Here is a 26600-nt window from a genome sequence, read left to right on the forward strand (position 1 = left end):
GCCCAAATTATCACAGAACACGAATACACAATTAGTGGGCTAGTTGGCAAGTAGACCATTTTGATATGCGAGTTTCTTGCACCCTCCATATGCTAGTTGGATTATAAGATATGAACATTGTGTGAAAGCGGAGACATGGGGGCTAAAACACAATGCTCCAGAGCACAATGATGTGAAGCAGGTTGGTTCGGTGGGGTTAGGATAGACTCCTTGCACCAATCCACACACTGTTTTGAATAAATATGTGGCAGCCGTTTCATTGAGGGCTGCCAAAATATGGAGTGCATGTGGATATTACAAATGAGCCCACTTTGGCGAGATGAGAATGAGAAATGGCAATTGCATCTCTTGTACCAGCTTACATTTATGGCGCTGGTGAAAAAGCGTAGGAAAATTTATCATATCCAGTGCAATCCCAAGACACCCTATTTGTAGGTATCAGAAGGCAATCAATCTAGGATGGGCCGTGTCTTACTAAAAAGGTCTTGGAATCAGGGCTAAAGTCGAGGGTACACAGAGTCCCCCCCCCCCCCACACTTTTCTCAGAGGGTGGACTTCTTACATGACTTGTGTGGTCTATCCTGATCAGAACAGGATTCCCTCTGAACGGTGTGGAAACTCCAAAGTGCTAAGCCAATTGACCTGAACACCCTAATGCGTCTGTTGGCTGTCATGTCTCGGCTCCCTGCACAGTCATGTAAAGCAGATGTACTTGCACCGTGAAAGATTAATTTTAAATTATGGTCATCAGACTCTTGTGAGGTTCTTGTACTAGACTTGGTGACTGAATGAACTTGGTGTTAAAACCATTAGATCCTCTCAGTCCTTTTGTCTACAGCCATAGCACATGGAGCCATGTACAGTCTAGCACTTGATGCTGGGTGGGTGGATGATGCCATCATACCAAACATCGTCATTACATTCCTCACTTTCAGGGACCAATGACTGTTGACGGACTGCAGTGCCAACAAATACCCGTTTAACGTATTGTGGAGAAAATGCCATCCTCTATGAGGAGTACAGCATTTCCCCTAGAAGTTTCTAGGATCCTGTCAAAAGAATACCTTCCTGCATTTATTGCGAATCTCAGATACTGAATGAGAGGGGGCCCGCCAAGAACACCTTGGAGCTCCTAACCAAGGGCGTTTATTCGAAATGAAAACCTTGAACTGAATGTAAACACCCACCATGAACCAGGTCTTCAATGCATTAAAACAGGCATCTTTCATGTCTATCATGGTCATGTAGTCTTCAGGAGAGGTGCGACATCTAGTAATGTGAGATTTAAGCTAATGTGGTTCTGAGAGTGTCTTGGTTTTAGGGGTAGTTTTACATTGCCTCAAACTGTCTACAAAACAGGTTTTCTTCATTGTACAACATTCGTGATGTTCCCATGAGTTTCTGGGTTAAAAACCTGCCCCCCTCTGGCATGGGTATCGCTATATAACCAGAAGATGGCAGCCTGCTTACTCATTGTTTCGGCAACATTCAAGTTGGTCTTATCCGTGCTATTTGAATGCATTTGGCACTCTTGTAAAATGGCATGTACACAAGCTTCTTATTGAATCATCTTTATACATTTGGTTTTAAATTATGTTTTTGCTAGAAGGGCTTTCGAATTCTCTAGGAGTAAGTTATATGCCACCATGGTGGCCATCGTTCAGCCCAGTGCAGTGCAGTGCAGAAATGCATTTGCTTTCCAAGCCATTTGCAATTTAGATGACGGTATTCGTATACCACATCACTTTCTAGCAGTGTTAAGGATCATGGAGTGTTTTAGGAGGTCCCAAGTAATGACTGGGTCTAGTGCTGCTAGTTTTATTTCTAAAGGAGTCTGGTTATGATGTTGGAGTACACATGGTATGCTAATTGTCCCCATCCAATAGACACATTATGCCCACTTGACATTGAGGGAGGAGGATAAATGCAGTGGTGCAACCCCCCCATTATGGAATCATTCCAAGTGCTTTTGTTCAATAGGTATTCTTCCGTCCTGGGTAGTGAACTCATTATTTACAGTGTAAGGGGCAGTCTGCTAGTTTTCTACAGCGTGTATCGAGGGTTGATCAGAAGATGGGCTATTTCTACTCAATAGAAAATCTGAATACACCAATGAAAGAGCAGCTAATGCTTTGCATCAGTGTCTTCACATTAACAAAGCCATCCAACTAGTACATCTCCATAAAATCCACTGGAGTCCATGTGGGTTGGTGACAGTTCCTATTCTTGTTCCTTTATCAAACACTAATGCTCTGGGTACTCTATGGTGAAGACCCATGCGCCAAGTATTCACTCCAATCTTACAGTGTCATGATCAGTTTAGACAGCAGCATCCTGGGGCCATTTGCATGCCTCTGAAAGAGTGCAGGGCACCAAACATTCAACGCCTTTCAGCAGCAGGTTTATAAGCACATGCCTCATGCCATTTTGTTCACTTTCAGTGCAGTTTAGTTTTGTGATCCAGAAAATGCTCTTAGCACCCATCATTATTTCGAGGCCATTTAGATCCATATGATTCACTGTTTAATGGGTTATAGTTTTGGGGCCTGTGGTTCAGGTGTTGAAGTCTCACCCTGCGGTGATGGACCTGAGATTTGTTTTAACAAGCCGTTTTGGTTGCTGTTGCATGCTTTTGGGGCACTGGTCAGACCCCAAAAGCTGCCCGCGCAAGGATAGCTTCTACAGTTTCCCGCATTTTTACACAAACAGCATTCAGTGGCATGGTACATCTCTAATGTGCACAGGAAAGGTTGCCAGTGAACAGGATTGTACTTTTTTTTCTGGTGCATTACAGTGCACAATTCTTTAATAGGATAGCTTTTTTAGTACCATATAATCAAAATGACCAATTCTTGATGTACAAGTGCTTGTGTCATTTTGCTTTCTGTGGCCATCTTCCGTCCTTAAAAAACTAGACGCTCCCAAACAAGGTAATACACTTGTGGGATTATGACTTGCATTCCCAGTCAGTGATTGGTGTGCCTGAAACTGGGAATGGGATTGTCAGGTTCCAAACCACATTCCACTAAGGGGATATCTAACTGAGCAGATGTTGGGCAGCTGACAGTCCATGATTTGACATCCTCTGCCAGATTGATGCAGATCCTTCCCATTGGTGGGCTGGGGTGGCTCCCAACTCCAAAACGAGGCTAGAGTCTGGAGCCATTTTGGAGGTTGCCCTCTCGAACCAAGAGTCCAAATACGGAAGACCATGTAGCGGAGAGCCGACGTCTGCTACTGAGAAACAAACCTTGCCAGAGAGCCACCAGTAAACCCCTGTACATTTAGCAGCTAGGGCAGACCTTACTTGGGTGCCTTCCTCCTACAGAAGAGTGGCCCTAACCAGTCTAGTGTCCTGCACTGCTGCCATTCCTTGATTAACTTTGGCAGTGTGCTTTGACCATCCCAGAGGATGGCCCTCACTGAAGAGGCTTTCAAGTTGCACTGGACAGTCTTGCCAGTGGCCAGACACCTGCCAGACCTCTTCCCTGTAGAACAGGCACCTCAACCTCTGCAGCAAGCTGCTCTCATCCAAGCAGATAGACCTGTCTGGAGCCAGCGTTCTACTGGCTATAGAATCAAAGCCTGCTTGACCCCAACCAGGGTCACCCTGCTAACTCACCACACCTGCAGGGTCCAGTCTAGAGGGAGGGTGGGGGGGGGGTAGCTCTTAGTCATGGGAGTCTGGTTATTCCATAGCGGTCCTTCTTGGACAGCTGTTGGACCCCTGGAATTGTGCCTTAGGAAATCTGAACCGTCACTAGCATGACCCAAACCAAACTCTGAGCAAACAACCTCTGCACCCATGACCCCTTGACAACATGCACGAGTTGCTGGCCCCAGCAATGCCTACTTGGGGGTAACATTTCTGAAAATTGGATTTGAGACAGAGCGTACATGCTACTTTTCGAGCCGCCTCTCCCCCCACAGGAGCAACTTCCCGCCCCCCCCCCCCACACATTGAGGTCTTTTTGGGTAGGTCTTCTACACAGCATGCGACGGTCCCTTAGAGACCCTTTCCGTGTGCTTAGTACAGATGGGACAGCTGCTTTGATGCAGCATTCCCTTACTGTGCTCCCGTTGGCTCAGAATTCTTATGTTTGGAGACATGCTACTCCTCACTACGGCCGGAGTGCTTAGGGTGTAGCTAGGCCCTTATGCAGCGATCTGCATATGTTGTATTTAAGTTTAACATGTCTACAGGCTGCACACTTGTGTTATCTTTGGGGAGGCAGAGATTGCACACTGAGCAAGTGTGCACCCACAACCATTTAGTACTGCATGTCTTGCTGAAGACGCCAGCTACAGAGATTGTGTATGCAATCTAAGAATCTATCAGATGTTTCAGTGAAATATGCATTCCCTCACTACCACAGAATCCAAATGCTTAAAAGGACACATTGACGGCCAGTCGGTCTCGCTTCTGGTATTCAAGATCGGTTGTTGTTTTCAGCAATGACCAAGTTCGATTCCAAAATACCTTTTCCAGCGACCATCCAAAAACTGAGAAAAAAAAATAAAGTGTACAACGCAGGAGCATTGTAGGGGCTCATACACAGAGGCATAGTGTGACAGGAACGCGCCAGTCTAGAACCATTATCACTGGAAGAAAACAGATACTCCAGACCAATGTCTATATACCAGGACCTGCACAGCATGTGAATCTCAACATTCACAAGCCCCAGAAAAATAGTACATGTGTGGACCTGTAAAACTGGGCAGTATGTATTGCTAACTGCAACTCTACACCAAGCCCCTAATCCTAATCTTCTAGGTCTAAACCATTCTTGCTCAGCCTATGCTACCCACAGAGTTTAATTAAACCAAAGTGTGAAAAACCCTTGCTGATCTACTAGGTTAGCCTCTCCAAATCCCACACCATTGCGGATTCTGAAAACCCCTCCCAACGTCAATTGTACCAGACACCGCCAGATAATCCCTTATCTCCTTATAACTCCAGTGGCAGCCGAAGAACAATGATATGGAGGGTTGCCCAGAGCAATGCCAGAGGTTCAGATTAAGTCAGAACCGTCTAGCCATTACCTCTTTATTGTTGACTATTTTGCCAGAAAGGATAACGCAGCAGCCTAGCAGTCTAGAGCACACAGTGGAAAGCATGAGCAGTGTTGGGGGTCCTATGCTGTATGGTAGCTTCTTTTTTTTTACCTCACCCAGAAATTTGCCCGATGGACCTCCAAACTGGGCCCACCAGTATCAGAATAATGGGCAGTACTAAGCAGACCACTGATTTTTACAACTACAGCCATGTATGCACAACCACACAAGGCAAGCTCTTAACCAGTTAGAAGCCCAGCGTGCGGCAGTCCTTGGCTAAACTGCTCTGCTGCCAAGGATGTAAAGACATCTCCTCACACCATTAACTGCTCCAGGACTGTAACACAGATGTAGCACAGTTCTCCAATTGCACCTGTGCATTGACTGAGGCGTGAGGGCAGATGTGACAGGAGGTCTCTGCTCAGCATTATGGGGGCAGATGGGAAAAGGCCTGGGTCGTTACCGCAAATCTCACTTGCTCTGAATAAGCTCAGAGCTGCAGGCATGTTGCTCCCAGGCTACCTTCCCACCTTTGCAAGCAATCACAGTTGACTAAAGCAGGTCCTTAAACGGAGGGACAATGTTGATCCACCTGTACGGTTCCAAAATCCCAAACTTCCTTGAACCTTATAGGAATGAAGTTGGAATAGTAAATTAACTGCGCTAGAACAGTTCGTGGAAAAGGCCTAACAGAGGTTTTTTCATTCACGCTTACTTTATATTTTAAAACATTTTAAAGTTTGGCTACAATATGCCCCTGTGGGGCACTAGTTGGAGAACACTCGGGCAACCACCAATTCCTTTTCCTCCAACCACACATTATTACAAATCCACATACCTGACTTGCTCCTTTGTTGGTCCCCATCTGAAGGCTGATGGTCGTCTGGTCGAAAGGTTTGTCGGTCTGCATCTTTGGGTCATACAGATGTCTCCTGGTCCCATATGCAGTCATACCTGCCTGGCTGGCACACTTATTGGTCCCCATCTGCGAATTTAAATACAAAAGAAAAAACAATCAGAAGAGATAAGAGTTTGTACAACTGACAAAGGGACATTTGTGGATCAAAGAGCGCAAATCATCTTCGTTACAGATGGAAAGACAACCCCTAAATGGCAGTACTTAAAAACTACTGTTTGTTTAAAATGTATAGTTCCCAGTTGTCTTGCACCAGTTATTAAAAGTCAAATCAAGTCCACAAGTGCAGCAAGGGAGTCTGATGGGTTCAGAGTTTGAGTCATCAAATAATAGGCAGATCACTTAGCAACATGCAAAGGAAAAAGTCTAGTGTGCTGAGAAATGCAGTAGCTGTTTGGCCTGGTGGATGCAGCACGCATGTGCAAGTTACATACACACCTCATATCTAAAAGCATGTGTGTTTCTACCAGAACATACGTGGCAACATTTAAACACAAACGCCTCTTCGAACTGCCATAATGACAGGCGGGCAAAATAGTGTGGCAGATGGCAAAGGGAAATACACTTGTGAATGTTACACCGTGTGACTTCATTGAATATCTTATGAATAACCTCCAATAGTTGTAGCAAAAGGTAGGACATTCTTTTCACTAGACAAGCAATTTGACTTAGTACAATATACATTTATTCAGTCATTTTACAGAAAAAAACATAACAGGCATTTCCCCCCCATTCACTCTATAGACTAATAACTCCTTTAAACAAATTAAATACAAATCTTTGAGACAAACGAAGCAGTAGAACACACTAGTAAAATAGGCACTACTGACGAGGAGTGCATCTGTGCTGCGGAGGCATTAATCATGGTCAATGAATTGTTATTGGTTAACGGCTATAATCCGCCAGGGGGCGGGGGGGGGATTTCCACAGAGACAGGAGCCAGGATTCCCTGCATTGTGTGCTTAGTAATTGGCTACAGGATTCCAATAACAAATACATCATAGTGGCAGGGGACCTAAATTGTCAAATCCAGAGGGGGGGAAAAGGATGGTGTCAATACTAGGTTGCAGCCGATAAGTAAGATGGTGCCGGGAAGAACCGATAGGGATGGCGATTGTTGGTTGAGCTTTGACAACTTGGAGCTTGAGATCATTAATGGTCGCACCTTGAGTGACTGTCCGGGCAAGACTACTTGGAAATCTGGAACGGCAACAAATACTTTGGACTATATCTTTACCAGTTGTGAAATAACACAACTGGTTAATGATATGTCTGTACTCTCCAATGATTGGAGCGATCATGAGGCTCTATCAATGTATTTTGGGGCTATTGAATCACTCCAGAATTCTACTTATGTAGGAAACATGTGTGAATCAGGACGCTACAAGGATAACTTGGTCAGATAAAAATATCATTAAAGCAGAGTACCATTTTGGATATTAATGTTGATTTCCTGGCCAAATGCAAGTATATGACAAGTGAGGAAATACAAAGTTGGATATGCAGGTTTTTGGGCGGGGGGGGGATCATGCCACAACCAAAACATACATGATGTTTAAGGATGCTATCACTAGGACCCCCTACGATAGTGAAGTTAAAAATGCATATGGAAAGCTCAGAAGGGAAATACGTATGGCCAGAAGAGCGGGCCATTCATTGATACTCCTTCATAAGAGCACCAGAGCCCTAAAAAATAAATATAAGATGTGGCTCAAGCTAAGGAAAAGTGATAAGTAATATGCAGCCTGGCAGCACACAGTAAAGGTGATGTGTACATGTAATTCCCGTAATATCTGGGCACTGTTGGGGAGAGCAAGGTATGATACGAGGTCATACTTGGTCACCCTATTGGAGCACAGGTCTGGGAGAATTATCTTGAGTCATGTAATGAACAGGGTGACGCTGGGGGGATGGGTTTATACCCATCAGAACTCTGAGCACCCCGGTTGGTGTGACAGTTGCCGGATCGGAAGTCAAAAGCAATACATTTAAATATTCACGGGTCCCTTGCACTAATGGCTTGTCCAACATAGTCCAAAAAAATAAATATAAAAAAACGCAGTATTCTGGGCAAGATTACTCCAGATTTTATTTGAGAGTGTAATAAGAGAAGGAATTATTCAGAAAACATGACAAACATCTATTCTTGTCCCAGTATTCAAAAAAGGGGGTGAAAACTGACACAGGCAACTATCGCCCATTATCTATGCTTGACTGTACCGGAAAGTTATTTGCTTCCCTGTTATTAGCCAAACTTCAAGTATGGGCTGAGAGTGAGGGGGGGGCCTCGGATTGCCTTCAGTGCGGTTTTCGTGCTGGGTATCTCCAGATTATGAATATAGTCAGAGGTAGGGCATTGCATCGAAATAGTCCACCTTTGTATGCTTTGTATATTGACTTTAAGGCTGCATTTGACATCAACAGAGATAGATTGTGGCACAAACTGCGTAAACTTGGGTGCCTGGAGGGGCTACTATTACTCCATGACAACACCACTGTAAGATTGAAGCTGGACAGTGGAGGCACATTGACCAAGGAGATCAAACACGATAGGGAGGGGGGGGTAAAGCAGGGGTGCGTGACTGCACCCCCGCTTTACAATCTTTGTATCAGATATCCCCCAATATTTACAGGAAGTATGTAATGTTCCACCTAAAATTGGCACTAGGTCTTGCCTGGTAATGGCATACGCAGACGATCTAGTGATCTTTGACCATACTTTTAGTGGGTTAATGAGAACTGTGAATCATCTGTGGCAGTATGCAGAGAATAATGGTTTGGTGATTAATCGCGAAAAAAACCCAGTTGTTGGTATATTCTAATAAAAGGATTGCTCGACCTCGTCTTTGTATTGGATCTTTAGCAATCCAGTATGCAGACACTTATACGTATCTGGGAGTAGAGTTTGATATGAAAAGGGGATACTTTCAATGTACTCAAGCCCGTAAAACAAAGGCTTCTCAATTAACAGCACTGATTTATCAGTTTCTATGTAAGCAAAGTGGTTTTGATGTGGGGGGCAAGCCAGCTTTATGTCCAATGCTGAACTCCAATGATTTGGTATTGTTCGAGTCATTCCTTGATATGTACTTGGATTGGTTAGAGGTTTTGGAAGGGAAGTTGCTAGGTTTACCACAAACTATCCCAATGGCCATAATGAGGCTAGAACTTGGATTTATTGAAAGCCTTGGTACTCAAGAAAAGGGCTGAGTTATATATTCAAATCTGTAATAACCCTACTAACCAGTTACTTGCCAGCCTGGGTACAGAGATTAACACTAAGAAACTAGCAGGGTTTAAGGACAGCATGGAACAACTATTTAAAGTTATCTGCTGGTCCCCAGTATGGGGACAAAAAAATGACACTTAAATATATGCTAGGTAAACGTTTGGATACCTGGGGCTGGCAAGGTCATTTTAGCCACCTCGAGAAACTGAAAAGCTATAAACATGTCTCATATATGCTCTACTCCTTTAAACAAGCACAAAGATATCTCAATTTGTATCCTGGGATTAAACTCAGAAGATGTGTACTATTACTGTGAATAAATCTACCTGTATTGGAGGTTTGGGGTAAGCAATTTCTATTGCCTAGGTCAGAACGTCACTGCCGACTATGCAGCGACAACAATCATTTGGAAACAGCCAACCACATTCTTACCCAGTGTTCAAAGCTGGGAGCAGTCTATGTAAACTACTACGAGAAGTATGTGCATAACCTAGATTACATCAGGGACCCTGAATTTTGGCATCAAAGCATTAACACCTCAAATGCCAGTCTCCAGATCGCCCTATACAATGTAGTGTCAACTAAGGTTAGCAGCATGGCTCCCGTGAGTACGGGAATTAATGTTGAGGCATTGACAGACTGGGATAGTGATGGCGTGGTAAAGATGGAGCCTTGTGGCATAAGGACCGGCTCAAGGGGACTGGTGGGTAAATATGACATCACAAATAAGGTTGTGAAGCTGTGAAGTTCTGGTTATTAATCTACTGTCTGATGGATAGTCCTATTGGTTCTCTCTCATGTCAAAATTATTATAAGTTCAATATTTGGAATAATTGTGTTTTGTTTCCACCGTCACCTGGATTTGATTCTGATTTAAGTCATTGAGTGATATCGTAATGATCCTAATGTTTTAAGAAAGAGAAGCTGCTCATATAAGGAATTTATTTGTGGTGAGGTGAATAGGATTATGATATGAATGTGAGTGGGATAAGTATGATAAATTGATTATCTGTTTTGAGTTAGTAAGGACAATTTGTAATAACTTGATGTATTATATTGCTATGATTTATTTGATGTGTAAAGTTTTTATTTTTAAAAACGGTATCATTAAATAAATAAAAGCAGTATAAAAATAAGGTTACAAATTCAATTCCGCCCCCCCCCTCCCTCACAGTCTGCATAAATGCTTCTATGCAAAAATGGAACTAGCCATATATGCTCCAATTCTGAGTCCATGAAATCTCTGTAGTAATGCAATATGCAGATAGTACTTGTGGCCCCGTGGAGTAAAGCATGTAAACAATCAAAAATAGCTGATCAAGTTGCAAAACAGCTGTATCTTTAGGTTTCCTTTTAAAGGGGTCAGAAATCTTAAATGTATTTGAAGTCCTTGGGCTGACCACTCCAGAATACCACGGATGTTAGCAAAAACATGTATTCCTGATCTTGGACTTAAACCGGAGGACCACCAATAGATAAAATGAGGCAGAGCACATAGCCCAAATTAGTCTATTAATAAGAAAGCCAAGACCCACTTAATTCTACGGCAACCGGGACCATACATAGGGTTGCAAATTATGCGGACAGCAACACGTAATGCTTCAGGGGCTGGCTTAAAAACCCACTACAGACAGAAAAAGAACGTGGAGTTGGCCCAAATCAACACCATTAGTTTAGACAATGTGGGGCATCACAGTCAAAACTGCCTGAACCTTACAGAGGGCTGTTAGATAAGATTGGATGCAGTAACCCTGTGGCAGACTACACCAGCCTTGCCCTTTTGGTAATAGGTAACCAACCTATTGGGATATGTCTGTACTACACAAGTTGGTAGAGTGACTGAGCAGCCAGACTTCTCTCAAGAGGGGTAAATGTGAGCTGTAGAGAGGCGACAGATTCACAATTTCAAGTATACAAATAACCCTTTCTCTCAAGGTTTTCTTGTAAAATAATTATTTACGAGCCAGTTTTAAATAAGCCTTCTTTAGAAAGGGCAATATCCAAAAATAAAAATACACTTCATATCATTTCCTCAGATTTAATATCAAGTAGATACCCTTTTGGGATGCCTTACACAAACTCCTACATCCCAAGGTGACTTCAATTGCTAGGACAATATTTGGCATTAATATAGCACTGCTTGAAATACTGACGTTATGGAAAAGGTTAGGGAAGAAAAAGGTTAACAGATTCTCAGAGCATGTGAATACTTTTCAATCTCCCAATGAAGTCTAGATTAGATCTTTCCCGGCAATACAAGTTAAACTTATTTACCACCCATGAGGGACAGTTAGAACCAAAGTCAATGGGTTAGAAGAGTCTACAGGGAGCCAGGACAGCGAAAGTCAATTTGAACAAGGTCTATGGAGCTGAGGCACTTCTTTAGATAGCACGCAAGTCTTGCAATGTTTGTAGAGTGTGCACTGCTGGGCCACAAGCTGGGAGGGTTGTGAAGGGCAGAGCTGGAATCAACTCTACAAAAGCACCTACTGCCAGTCTCCAGTGACAGCAAGCAAGCACAGCCTCATTGCTTCTCGGCACAGAGGCAAGGACCCCAAGCCACCTTGTTCATTGACTTAGTGCATGGCAACTGTGTTGTTCGTCAGAATCAGCACAGTCTTGCGTTTCACCAAGGGGAGGAAAGAGACCAGAGACAGTCTGATCACCCCAGACTCTGCAGGAGAAGAAAGTCCACTCATGGTTAGGTCCGACAGGAGAGCGCCCCAGCCAGTCAGATGCATCTGTGACCACTGTCACCTGAGGCCAAGGTTGATGAACACTGTTGTCCTGCACCCACCATGTGAGATCCGGGGCCACCTGTAGAAGGTCTGACATGTGGCTCTGGAACAGACCACTGGCAATTGAGAAGCCATTTAAGCGATCTTATTTGCAAAGTCTTGCCTCCGGCACCACCAGGATGCATGAGGCCATGAAGCCCAGGAAAGCAGAGGCACTGACCTGTTCCTGTAATCAGGACATTGACCATCCTAAAGATGTTCACCATTCGATCTTGTGGCAGGAAAGCTCTGCCAAGCGAGTATCCAAGACTGCCCAGATAAATCAGAGAGACTGGGATAGCAGAACCTGAGATGTAAGTTCTGGGAACAGTCCAAACTGTGCAAAAGAGTGCATGTGCAGAGCAGATGCTCCGACACTAGCTCCGGTGAGCAAGCTCAGACGAGCCAGGTCTCCAGTTAGGGAAGGATATGGATGCCTTCCTCCCCCCCTCCCCCCGCCCCAGAGGTGAGCCACTCCCACTGCCAGCAGTTTGGTGAAAACCTTGGGTGCAGAGGAAAGAACAAATGGCGATAACGAACTGGTAATGCTGTTGGCCCACTATGAACCTCAGGTACTTCCTGTGCTTTAGATGTAGGTGTCGGAGATCCAGAGAAACCAACCTGTCCTGCAGATTGAGGGCCTGCATGCTCTGGGTTTGAGTAACCATCTTTAACTTGTCCTTGCACAAGATGAAGTTCAGCAGCCGCAGATCCAGAATGGGGTGCAAGCCTACGTCCTTCTTTGGAACTGTAAAAATAGGTTGAGTACCACACCCCCTCCTCGTTCTGAGTATGGAACCAGTTTGATCACACTTTTTGCCAGAAGCTGATTGGATCCCATCCTCCTAGGGGAGGTCAGACGAGGGGGTGGCCAGAGAAGCATAGTCGGTGGGCGCTGGAGAAATGGGGAACAATAACCCCGACGGATTACTGGTAAAGCCCAAGAGTCTGAGGTCTCTAACCATTCCAAGCTGAACAAGGAAAGCCTCCCTCCCACTGGTGACAAGGGATTAAGCCAGTCACGGAGGTTTGGTGGCCTGGGGGAGCAGGGGTTCCTGCAACACCTCCCCGCTTGATACTCCTTACTCTACCTCTCACGTAGCACCTGCCCTGGTCCCTTCCTGTGCCAGGTTGTCCATGGCCCGTCTGGGGAAATGGGCAAAAACCCTGCTCTGAGAAGCACGGTGTGAAAGGCTGTTGGACTGCAAGCACTAAACAGTTAACATGCCATAGATGAGATGACCTTCTGGTGGGTGGTGTCCTCCATTGCTCCGAAAAGGTTTAGTTCATCAAAAGGCAGCTCTATTGTCCTTGTCTAAATGTCAGACAGAAAACCTGATGTCTGTAGCCAAAAATGGCACCCGACCACTGCAAGTGGCCATGAACTTGCCTACGCCACCTGCTGTGTCTAGTTCATATTGCAGCATCTGTCGTGCCACCTCCTTACGAGACCAATGACAGAAACCCATTCCTCATGTCTCCCTCTGGGACATACTCCACCACATTGGCTACTGACAACCACAGGCCGGAGAATTTCACAATGGCACAAGAGGCAGTCACAGCCTGTAGTACTAGCTTGCCTGATGAAAATACCTTCTTACCCCACATGTCAAAGGTCTCACTCTCCCTGTTCAGTGGAAGGGCCGGAAAGTTAAAGGTCTTCAGGCATGCTGTCATGGCCTGAACCAACAGACTTTCAGGTGAAGTGTGGGCAGAGAGGAAAGCTGGGTCCACTGCTTAGAGATGCAGGATTTTTCCACACTTCCAATACCAGTGCCTCCACTGCCACATTGAAGCGCACAAGCTTTTCCTTCTTTGGGGCATCGTCCAGAATATCAGAGCTTGTATTGAACTCTGGATGGAGAAGACCATCCCAGAGTATCTGCCACCTCTGCCATCAGGCACCAGAAGGCGACTTGAGGGTACCTGGAGTAGGAGCTGGCAAGATGTCCAACTCATGGGGAAGTGTCTAGGCCAATGGCCCCTTGCAGGTCCCTTGTTATGTCCAGTACATCCCCCACCGTCGTAAAACAATACCTCCCTAGAACCCATCAGATCTGGTCACGTTCCTTGTCATAGATGTTGTACATCTGACAAAGGCATCCCTGGGGAGTGGGACGTATTCCCGCGGAGTACAAAGTGCCAACTACTAAGACATTGCCAGGCCACCTGAGGGCAGGGCCTGGCAGTGCCGCGAGACCTCGCTCTCCTTCTGGACAAGGCCAGAGCTTTTAGGCATGCAGAAGAACAGGTTACTCTTACCTAGTAACGTTCTTTCGATGGGATGGTCCAACGACGTATTCCATATCTATGACAGTAATCACCACAGCTGTGCTGCTTCGGAAAATCATTCGGCGTCTGCGTCGATGACATCAATACGCTGTCCTCGAGGGCCTCCGTCGAGCCGATGTCACCAGATGTTATAAGTAGGATACACACCGCCCGTAGCCTCAGTTGTAGTTATTTCCCTAGAACGTGTGGCACCAATCTTCTGCCAGTCTGACCACAGAAAGCCTTGCAGAAACATAAGCTGCAATCGCATAAGAAATTCTGTAGCGGGGTAGGCAGGGAGGGAGCGATATGGGATACGTCGTCTGACCATCCCATCAAAAGAACGTTACCAGGTAACAGTAACTTGTTCGAGGGGATTGGGTCCGCCGACGTATTCCATACGTATGACAGACTCCCAAAGTAGTACCAACGTAAGGAGGTGGGAAAATAATTTAGAATACAGAAATTTAGAATGCCCAATCAAAGTGCAGAGTAAAGGACCGCCTTTCCAAAGGCCAGATCCTGCCCATGGATACAATCTAGGGAGTAGTGTTGTACAAAAGTATGGACCGCAGCCCATGTGGCTGCTTCACAGATGTTACAAATAGGAACACCCATCTGCAGGGCAGTAGAGGCAGCCATACACCTAGTAGAATGGGCCTGTAAGCCTACCGTAGGGTCCTTACACACCAAGCGGTAACATTCAGCAATTGCCAAGATAATCCACCTAGACAAAGTCTTAGTAACAGCTTGTCCCAAACGCCTTCCAGCATAACCAATAAAGAGCTGATCGTCCACTCTGACCCGGGACACGCGTGAAATGTAGAAACTTAAAGCTCTCCTAGGATCTAACCTATGGAGCCTCTCCTCTTACTTACCAGGATGTGGAGGAGGATAAAATGCCGGAAGAATAACCTTCTGGCTTAAATGAAATTCCGACACCACCTTCGGAAGAAAGGACGGACAAACTCGAAGGACAATCCTGTCCTTTTGAAACACAGTAAAGGGTGGCTTAACTGAAAGTGCCTGCAACTCACTCACTCTGCGAGCGGAAGTGACTGCAACTAAAATACAGTTTTCAGGGTTAACAGTCTCAAAAGACAAGAATGCAAAGGCTCAAACGGAGCACCCATAAGGAATTTTAGAACAAGGTTCAAATCCCAACCAGGCACCTGTAAAGGTGACGGCAGAAACACATTAGTGAGTCCTTTGAGAAATTAAAGGAATTTTGAAATAAGAACACTCCTCAGACAAGCGCTTTAAGATGGACAGTGCCGCCAGGTAACCTTTAAGGGTACCCACTTGCAAGCCCTTGTGGGCTAACGAAAGCAAAAAAAGACAGACCCACATGAATGTCACATGAAAAAGGATCTACATTCGTAACCCTGCACCAGTCGCAGAACTTTCTCCAATGGCAACGGTACAGGGACTTTGTTGCCGGCTGTCTGGCTGAAAGCAACACCTCATCACGTCTTCAGGGAGGTCCCAATCCTTGTAGCTCAACCTTTCAGAAGCCAAGCGTGAAGGTTGAGGGATCTGACCTCTGGATGGAGAACCTGACCCCCCCCTCCCGTGAGAGCAGATGGTCTCAGTAGGGAAGACGACATGGAGGGCGGATGGACAAGTTGAGAAGGTCCGTGTAAAACGTCCTCCGGGCCCATGCCAGAGCAATGAGGATCACCCGGGAACTGAACCTCTGCAGTACTTGCGGGATAACGGGGACTGGAGGTAACGCGTACAGCAGTGGGAAGGACCACTCCACCACAAACGTGTCTCCTAAGGCTCCTCTTGGAGGAAATTCCCACGAGCAAACCTTTCGCACTTCCGGTTGACACTGGAGGCGAAGAGATCCACTTGAGGGGTCACACAAAGGGCAAAGGTCTCCAGGAGAATCTCCTGAGCCAGCTCCCATTCGTGAGCGAGCATGCTCTGCCTGCTCAAAGCGTCCGCCGTCTCGTTTTCGTCTCCGGCCAGATGAACTGCTGAGATAGAAATGTACTGCTGGATGGCCCAGAACCAGAGCTGCATCGCCTACCTGCACAGAGGAAGTGACCCTGCCCCCCGCCCCCCCACACTTTTTGTTGAGGTAGTGCATGGCCACTGTTGTCCGTCAGAAGCAGGACATTCTTCCCTCGCACAGTTGGCAGAAAAGCCTCAGGGCAAGCCTGACGGCTCTCAGCTCCAACAGATTGATATGGAGTCTGGACCAATGACTGCCAACTTGTTGGCATGAGCTCCCCAACTCGTGAGGGATGCGTCCGTCACCTCCGGCCAGGGTAGCCAAAACGGAGTCCCCCCCCCCCCTTCATCAGACTGCCTTTGACGGCCCACCACAGAAGGTCCTGGGCGACCGAGGGAGGCACCTGAATGGGGTCCGACATCCAGCCGGAGGACTGTGACCACTGCCTCTTGAGGGCCCATTGCAGAGATCTCATCCGCAACCTGGCCTCTGGCACCAGAATAATGCAGGATGCCATGAGGCCGAGCAACCTCAAGAACTCTAACGCCGGGAGACTCTGGGCGTGTTGAAACTTGTGCACCATCTGCTGAATGGGATGAGCCCTCACCTGGGGAGGAAAACACTGCCCCAGGGATGTGTTTCCGAGCACTGCCCCGATGTACTGGAGCTGCTGGGTTGGCGTCAAATGGGACTTCTTGAGAAGCCCAGCTTGTGAAGGGCGTGGCAGGTGACGGACAGATGATCCAGGACTTGCTCGGGAGAGCGCGTCCTATCAATCAATGGTCCAGGTAGGGGTAGATGCGAATCCCCCTTTCCTGAGATACGCTGCCACCACCACGAGCTTGGTGAAGACCCTCGGGGCAGAGGTCAACCCAAACGGCAGGACCCGAAACTGAAAGTGCGAGTCTCCAACCGCAAAGGAACAAGTTACTTACCTGCAACTGTTCTCCAGCATGGGTCTGGCATGGATTCACATGCTCATGAATATTCCCCGTCAGGCCGGGAAACCTCGGTATAGAAAAGAAAAAAAAAAAAAAAAAAATGTATCAGTTTCGTTTCTGATCTGTCTTTCTCAGCAGTAACCAATCACTGGTCTCTGGGTCATACTGCCCCCAGCCAATGACTGCCCTCTCCCCAAGCCCCGCCCCTGGCAGCCATCCTCAGATTTGATAGCACGTGAAGTGGCAGTATGACCAAGTGAAGAGCCGCAGAGGGGTAGGCGGGAGGGTTCGCATGTGAATCCATGCCAGACCCATGCTGGAGAACAACAGTTCCAGGTAAGTAACTTGTTCCTTCTCCAGCAGGGGGTCTGGCATGGATTCACATGCTCATGAATATAAGAATACGTATCAGTATAAACATGCACAGCCACGGGAGGTGGCAAAAGGCTCAATATCAAGCAATACAACAACTCAACATTCAGCAACTCTTACCTCATCAGGCTCACCTGAGGCGAACAGGTTGCGCAGCACTGCCTGGCCGACTCTGGACTCCTCCCTGGAATCCCGGTCGACGCAGTAGAATCTCGTGAAGGTGTGCGTCGACCTCCACGTAGCAGCCCTGCAGATATCGAGCAGGGGCACACCAGACAGGAACGCCGTAGTAGCAGCGATCGCTCTGGTCGAATGGGCCCTCGATGGCCTGGCAACGGTCGGTTTGCCTGACGGTGCATGATGCAGCCGGAGAGCCATCTGGAAATGGAAGTCTTCGAGAGAGCCTTCCCTTGATTCACAGGTCCAAAGTTCACAAACAGCTGTGATGTCTTCCGAAAACTCTTCGTGCGGTCCACGTAGAACTTCAGCGCTCTAGCTACATCCAGCGAGTGCAGAGTCCTCTCAGCCGGCGACGGGAAGAAAACTGGCAACACCAAGGGCTCGTTGAGGTGGAAGTCTGACGGCACCTTGGGCATGAAGGAGGGGTTCGTCCTTAGCACCACCCTTGTGTCGTGAAAAGTGAAGTATGGAGGCTTGCAAGATAGGGCCTGGATCTCCCCCACTCGTCGTGCAGAGGTGATGCCACGAGGAATGCTGTCTTCCACGACAGAAACTTCAACGGCACTGAATGCATAGGCTCGAATGGGGCCCCGCCCATGAGCCTGGTCAGCAGCACGTTGAGCTCCCATGCCGGGGCAGGGGCCTTCACCGGCGGGAATGATCGGAACAGTCCTTTCATAAATTCCTTCACCAGTCGATGAGACCACAAGGACGCACGTCCTGTAGTTCTGGTATAACGACAGCAGCCAGATGTACCTTGATGGAAGCGTGAGACAGGCCAGCCTTGGCCAAGGACAATAGGTACGGCAATACTTGAGGGGCCGTAATCCACAGAGGGTTAATCTTCTGTGCACGGCACCAGACAGTGAACCTCTTCCATTTGTGTCCGTAGCACTTCAGAGTTGAGGATGCCCTGGCCTTCGCAAGAACCTCTGCAGTCGGCCGGGATGTCGTATCCTCCAAACTCTAGTGCTGCAGGAGCCAGGCCTGCAAGTTCAGCGACTCTGGTTCGTGATGAAGAATGGCGCCTCCTTCTCTGGAGAGAAGATCTGCATCCGTCGGCAGCTTGACTGGTGTGGACGCTGACAAGTCCAGAAGGTCCGGGAACCGATCTGCCTCAGCCACGCCGGTGTGACGAGGATCATCCTGCACCGGGACCTCTTGAGCTGGTTGACGAGCCGGAGTAGCAACTACAACGGCGGGAACGCATAAAGGAACAGACCGTCCCAAGGGAACGAGAAAGCATCGCCCATGCTCCTCGGTTGGGGAAACCTGCTGGCGAACCTCTGGCCCTTGGAGTTTGCTGCCGTCGCGAAGAGATCGATCTGGGGTTCGCCCCATCGTCGGAAGTGTCTGTCCACTTGATCCTGGCGCAGTTCCCACTCGTGGCACGAGCGCAGCTCCCTGCGGAGTGAGTCGGCGATGGTTTTTATCCCTGCCAGATGAAAGGGTACCAGAAACATCCCTTGGGCGACAGCCCAATGCCACAGATCCTGGGCTTCCTTGGATCGGGCAGGGGATCTGGTTCCGCCCTGCTTCCGAATGTAAAACATCGTGGTGGTGTTGTCGGTGAAGATCCTCACCACCTTGCCCTTGAGGGATGGAAGGAAGGAAGGACCTGAGGGCCCAGAACACTGCACGGGCTCCAAGAGGTTGATGTGGAGTCTTCTCCAGGAGCCAAAGGCCTCTCGCGTGGAGACCCCCGGTGTGCGCTCCCCAACCTTCCAGGGAGGCATCCGTCGTCACCGTCACCTGGTGGGCCGGAGCTAGGAAACCTGTCCCCACCGTCAGATGACAGCTGACACCCCACCATCGTATCGACTGACTGAACGCTTCGTCGAGCGGGATCCTGTCCTCAAAGCTGCCCGTCTGGATCCAGTGGGCGTCGAGGAATTCTTGCAAGGTCCGCATCCGAAGTCTGCAGTGGCGCACCAGATAAATGCAGGAGGACATCATTCCGAGGGACTTGATAGACCTCTCTGGCCACGTCCGTGGCCAGCAGACGTTGCACCTTGGATGAGCTCCTCTTCAGAGGTCGTGTCCGTATCTATGACGGCCACCAACCCTTCCCCCACCCTTTCCAACGAGGTCTTTTCGATGGGCCTGAAAGAAGACTCCCTCCGCGGTGGCAGGGAGACTCGGTACCTGAGGGCGCCTCCACTGGTGTAGCCTCCACAGGCTGAGCCAGGGCCGTGGCAACATCCTCAGTCGAGGTCTTAGCAGGGTGAATTAAGGCCAACGTCACCTTCTGTACGCCTGGGGCCTTCACCTTGGGGGAGGGTCCGAGCCTCGCTCCCCCTCTGCCGGAACCTTTGAGATCGACCGGGGCCTCTCCAGAAGCTTCGTCGGGTTCTCGGACTTCCTCTTACCCGAGCCAGAGCGTTGGCTCGTGGTCGATGGCGCCAGGGAGGATGCGCCCTGCCTGGCAGCCAAAGAGCCAGACCGTTCGGCGCTCCCGGTGCCCGCGGACTCGCGGTGCTTAGCCTTTTGTTGGGCCCCCGTCGCCGGAGCAGCCTCACAGCACTTAGAAGACCGCTCGGACTTCTTTTTCTTCTTCTCGCCTGGCGGGCTCTTACCTTCCAGCCAGTTGGCGAGACGGAGGTGGCGATCCTTCATGGTCCGCTCCGACATGTTCCCACAAAACGCGCAGTCCTTTTCCTTGTGCATCTTGTCCTCATGGAGACAGGCATAACGAATGCTCGTCCTCCTTGAAAACGTTCTGAAGCTGGCATCCAGGGCAGGTCCTGAACAGCTTCCCGGGCGTCGAGCTCCCTTTCTCCTGGGCCATGTCCGGTGTAGGCCTCGGAACTTCTGGAAATCTCCAAAAGCGTAACTCGATGAAATCTTCACCCTTGAGGGGCGTAGAAACTCCGAAACGGATCCCCGTTGATCGGAAGTAGAAACTGTGGAGCTTGAGGCTCCATTTAACTGAAAAAAATGAGAAATCTCCTGAAAAAAGCGCGAAAACGCAGCAAAAGCTCGAGAGCTAAGCACGAGGACTCCCAACACTTGAACGTGCGGTAAAAATCTGAGGATGGCTGCCAGGTGCGGGGCTTGGGGCGAGGGCAGTCATTGGCTGGGGGCAGTATGACCCAGAGACCAGTGATTGGTTACTACTGAGAAAGACAGATCAGAAACGAAACTGATTCTGATACTGATTTTTTCTATGCCGAGGATTCCCGGCCTGACGGGGAATATTCATGAGCATGTGAATCCATGCCAGACCCCATGCTGGAGAAAATTACTTTTCGCGACTGCAACACCTTGGTGGAATCCGGAGTGCTTACTCTGTACAAGTGCTCTCTGTAAAACTGTTTGGAGACATTCAGAGAGGCAAGAGGAAATGACACTCGACACAGGCAGCAAGTTTCCACAATAAGGCCCCTACATGACAGAATAGGGGGCACCGGAAAGGTATACGCCAAGGTTAAAAAGTAGATTACGGTAGTGTGGCAAAGAGCCCATTTTAAAAGCATCTGCAAACCAGGGTTGCTGCATCAGAAATGCCATGAATATTCAAATCGAAAGGCTCTACAAATTGCAGATTAAAGGGTTTGCTAAATAAAAACAGTTGACATTGAGAACCAAATTCAGTATAATGAGAAGTAGGTTCCTGGACTGTAAAATGTTGATCTTGTCTAGCTTCATGTGGTCTGCATGATCTTGCGATCCACTGGTATGCGCCAGGCCCAGAGTCCGAGCAGGAATCATTTCTGGTATTTCTTTGAATTAAACAGCAAGTATCAATCGGGCACAGTCTGCACAGTTCTATATACAAACCTCTTCTTCAATAATGAGACTGGTTAAACAAGTGGCATCAAAAGCTCAGGTGGCTGGCAAGTCAATAGGCCATTGTTTCAGTTTTTTTTTTTTTAATTACAAGTGACGTTTTCCTTTTGCAGTTTGAATCTGTCCTATATTCATGTGTCGTGAACAGATTTAAGGCAGTAGACTGCCATACGATCCATGGGATGTACGCAAAAACCTGTGTCGAAATTTGGGTATGTGAAGATAAAATGGGTACTACTGACCCTTTTTACACCGATTGTGGTAAATAATTTCAATGCGGCTTGAACATCAGTTCCTCTTTAGACATCAACTTTTCATCAATAGAAAACAGTTACTTTCACAATGTAGAATTGAGAAAGATCCTAGAAAAACATGCTCTGTATCTAGGCTCAAGTCGAGGGACCACGCAGGTGGATCGTTTCCACCCGCTGCGTGGTGCCTCGACTTGAGGGCAGATGCCGTTCCCCCCACCCCCCAACCCCCTCTGTGTTGAACAAAGATAAAATAAAGAAAAGTAAAGGCTGCAGTGGATTTCAAACCCTGGCCTCGAGCCCCTGAGGAAGTAAAGTTGCAAAATGTTACATATTGACAAGGTTCTATAGGAACATGTCTTGATACAGGTTCAGATTTAAGCGGCAAGGTAATATGAAAATCTGTTTTCTTGGCAAATTGTTTTGTCGTGTGCGCTTTGGTAAAGAAAGCATTCACGTCCGCGACATCACATCCCAATTCTCACCAGTGCCCAGCCTCCTACCATTTTTTTTGGGGACTTGAGCCCTGCACATTATTTTGCTTTGGCCCAAATAGGGGCAGACTGCACTCTGCGGCACAAGTCCTATACAGAAATCCTCTAGAATATTTTTTTTTAAAGTTAAGAAAGTTAAGAAAATTCACAAAGCAATTGTGTACTCAGTGCTACAGGTAAGATTTGAAATTAGGAGCATGTTACTCACCCAGGTTTTAAAGTTGGGATCAAGTCCAATTCGCAATTGGGGCATTTTTAAAATTTTTTATAAGCCTGTAAAAATATGTTCGTTTTTGCAATCATTTCTTTGGACCTAGTTAGCGATGCACATTAAAACATACATATTTAGTTCTTCCATCCCGCAGTAGTTTGTTCCTGTGGTAGTACGTGCACTACTGGTCCAGACTTACCCATGGAGCTGCGTGAGTGAAAAGGGGGGGGACATGCATCGGTTTCCTATTTTTTGCTGGGAGTATTTTTACTCCATTTTTAGGGAGTATTTGCATATTCTTAGGGAGTAAAAGTGGCCGATGCACCCCATCTCTTGAGGGCTGTGTGTACCCAAAATATATATATGGAAAACAAAGCACTGCCCACATTCAAAATAAACAACGATGTCTTCCAATAAAAGCAAATTTACTTGCCAAACAAATGCAAGAATAAAAAGGGGGGTGGGGGGAGTAGAGTTAAACATGATCTATAAAACACATTACAGCTGAAAAAGCAAAGCCTTTATTAGCCACTACGTCTTTAAAACGCAAGCAACCATGCACCCATTCCTGGACTGCAAACTCACTTTCTCCATGGTGGCCAATTTACTCATGTATGCCACCCATCCCTCCATCCACATACGCCGGATAATTAATCAATTGTATAGATTCTGCGTCTTGCACATGGTTGGTGCATTTTGTGGCCGCCAATTTCTTTGACCCTCAGTTTGCAGGACACTCGCAGAGGCAATCCAAATCAGACAATTTTGAAATCAAGTTTGATATCTGCATGCAGAACCAGATTAATCCCGTCACTGATGTTATGCCAGCCATAACAAACCTTTACAGCAGCCTCGGAATAGGTGGGGTCCACCAAAACCACATTCCTAGAAGGTTGCCAGAGGATGAAGATTAACTGAAGGCTTGCATCTGGAGTACAATATGGGCACAAGACTGCCTTGTGTTGCCGAGTGACAGCCATATTGCACTTTGAGCATCGGTCGTGATTTCATTGTATGCGGTTAGGATTTTATTGTGCAGGTTGGTACGATGTGGTCTCAGCAGCTTAGGAAGATGGAGTATGTGTCTGGGGCTTGGCAGCATTTACAAACTGACCACTTGGCAAAAGCAGGCCTTTGGTAGAAACCCATGATCCTTCAATCATTTGGAGTTCACTCCAGACATTGTAAGCGATATTCAATCAACACTACAGCTTAGTCAATGCCTAGTCTGGGATGCTGAGGAAAACCCTTATTGATGTATTTTTATATTCAGTTCAGTACTCTGGATGACAACCCTTGTATAACACCCCCCTCTTAGAATCCCCCTGACCCCACTGAGCCAAGAAGTAGGTTTGTTTTGCAAATTAAAAGGTTTATTTGAAAAATTAAACTATATATATATATATATATATATATATATCACTTTTATAATAAATTAATATCTGATAGTACACAGACATATGATGTGGATCCACAATGGTTAATGTTACAGTGGTACACTTGATCACTTAGGAGTAGTATAGAGGATGAGGTAGCTGAGAGTGCTTTTATGGCTTCAAGGACAACTCAATGATGAATGAAATGCAGTACAGAAAATAACTTAATATGGCTTCAACAAAAGGCAATGTAATCACTTTTCCTTGACAATTCATTCCCCCCCTATGCAATGTAAGAAATGGAAGGAGAGCACACAGTCTTCAAGAATCCCAACAAAATGCAATACGAAATGCAGTTCCCCCCAGCAAGCTTAGAGGAAAACAGGTAGAGGTTTGAAACACAGGCCCAAAATGCTTTTAAATGTGATGGCAATGAAGTGAAAAGGTGCTAAAATTGCTTTTAATTCCCTAGAGGTTCAGGGTAGGTGATGGCTACTTTATATTAGTTCAGGCTCACTTTAACAATACTCTACGAATGATCAGCAGATTGCAAACGAATTTTAGCAAAGAGAAGCAAAAAGCTGCGGATTTCTACAGATGAAGAAATCGAGCCAAATCGCAAATCGCGGTATATTTCGCGAGTGCGTGTCTCGCGATTACAGAAAAATGTATAGCGAGTAGGAAGTCGGTCCTAGGTTCGCTGGAAAGCCTAGATTCTAAGCTTTCAGATGAAAGTTACATTTCGTTCCTAGCCCAGACGGTTCCAGAGATACGGACGATTAAATAAAGGTCGTTTTTCGGATTTAAAGTAAACTCAAAATGACAGGCGACAGCTTGCAGCTGCAGAAGTGACAGGTGACAGTTGTGCAGCTTTGAAAATGACAGATGACACGATTTCTAGGAGGCAGTTCTACTTAGTTAAAATAATCTAATCCAAACTATTTTAACCTAAGAGATTGGTTCTGCACAGTTCTGCTAGGTACTCCCAATATAAATTTGAACTAGGCCTCGTCACGGATCTGGTCAACACGTCCGGCTACGGTTCTGTCTGCTCGGTGGTTCAATCAGGCACCGGTTCTGCTCACAGCGATCTGGGTCAGCTCTGCTCTGCTGGTCTAGCCTCTCTGGATGTAACACTGCTTTCTGGTTACTGCTACAGGTTCTTGCAAAAATTCTCGGCAAAACTTCAAACAGCTCGCCCGGCTGTTGAATAGTTTGGTTAGTATTGAGGCCTGCTGAAGAGGATTCAGCTGGTGGATTCAGGCCTCTCTGCTACAAATTCTGGAGTTAATTTCTGCTACAGGTTCTGGAGATTGATGGATTTGAAGTCTGGATCTATGGATGTGAAGTTGTCGGTCAGCATGCTCCGCAGCAAATGGAATTGAATGTCTCTACCTGTCCCAGCAGTCTCTTTTTATGTGTTTTGGAAAGTGGGTGTGTGCGTTGGTCATAACTAAACCTGCCCCTCTCACTTATCATTGGCCAATTCTTCCTCTCTCCCTTGATTGGGGGAAGGACATGTGAGTCAGAGTGATGCTGTAGGTTTTATGGTCAGAGGAACCGCCCCTTGTCAGATTGCACACAAATCTATTTCTGACCCAAATACATATTTATCTATGTACCATTTTTATAATATTATAGGTCCAGTTAACATTTTCTGTAGCACCAAACCATCCGATCCCTGTCTTTGTAGGATGTCGTGTCCACTGATGACAGAATTCTCCCCTTTTCATCCAGATAACTACCTCTAAACCTTTCCAGATTTTACACAAATGTGCACCAGGGATATGGGTTACAGATGATAAAGTGTCAGATTTTTAACATGCATACATTTGGAGTGAGACCCTATTTTCCGCTAGCAACCCCCCAGAATACACCACAGGGTCCTAACACCTCTTAAAATGTGCACAGAAAAATCACAAGAATAATGGTATTATTTATATAATTTTGACCAGTCCGCACTAGGAGTTATCTATCTTTTTAAAATTATGCCCTGGTCAAAAAGGGGTGTGGCTTCCCACATCACAGGTTTATCCACTTCCACCCAAGCTCAGCTGGCTTGCAGAGGCACTGCCCCTCCAGTTTCCCCTAAGGAGGAAGCCACTTTACGCCCCCCCACCCCCCCAATATAACATTTGCCTGAGTCCAGGACAGGCCTTTGTTCAACTCCCTGTAGTCCCCAGCTGCCACTCCCCTTTCAATCAACAGGGCCATGTGACCTCAGGATGCAGCCAGGCCTGGGAACACAGCTGTTGATCCAGTTTCAACTCCTGTCGGGGGTAGTTGTCAGGCAGAATTCAGTTTCATTAAGCCAGGTTTCAGCTAAATGTCACTTTTTGTTCCCAGTTTAAATCACTTACAATTTTTACATATACATTAAATAATTACTTCCTTCAAGTCATTTCAGAATATAGTTTTACATTGTATCCACCTCTTAGCAAGTCTTTCCTTGGCCTGGTTTTGTTTCATTTGTTCAGTTTTACACAAAAGTCTGGTGGTTTTAAAACGCCGGCTTTCTGATAGTGGTTAGTACTGCTAATGCAACCATTTTTGGGATTAAGATAATTAATTTCCCACAGTTCTGAGTTGCTTTTTTGGCAATCAGCATTGCCATTCCCAATGGTTTCAGGCTACTTTGTGTAGCCCAATGGTGGTTTTAGGCAGTGCCCTCCTGTGCTCACAACATAGGCAAAAATGGGTGGCAGCCTATTCTTCATGTTTTCCCTGTGCACTCTCTGGGGAGTTCTGGCCATCATGAGGTTTTCCATGCCAGTACTG

General features: G+C 46.8%; 1 protein-coding gene across 1 annotated transcript in view; it reads right to left on the bottom strand.

Annotated features, from left to right (window-relative positions):
- CNN3 (calponin 3) overlaps window positions 1-26600 on the bottom strand; it is a 280459-nt gene that overhangs the window by 7227 nt on the left and 246632 nt on the right. The window contains exon 6 of the mRNA XM_069641272.1: window positions 5894-6040. Coding sequence (XP_069497373.1) covers window positions 5894-6040 — 147 coding nt within the window. The remainder of the gene's footprint in view (window positions 1-5893; window positions 6041-26600) is intronic.

The sequence above is a fragment of the Ambystoma mexicanum genome, chromosome 1q, assembly GCF_040938575.1.
Source record: "Ambystoma mexicanum isolate Mex_15411 chromosome 1q, UKY_AmexF1_1, whole genome shotgun sequence".
NCBI classification, from domain to species: Eukaryota; Metazoa; Chordata; class Amphibia; order Caudata; family Ambystomatidae; genus Ambystoma; species Ambystoma mexicanum.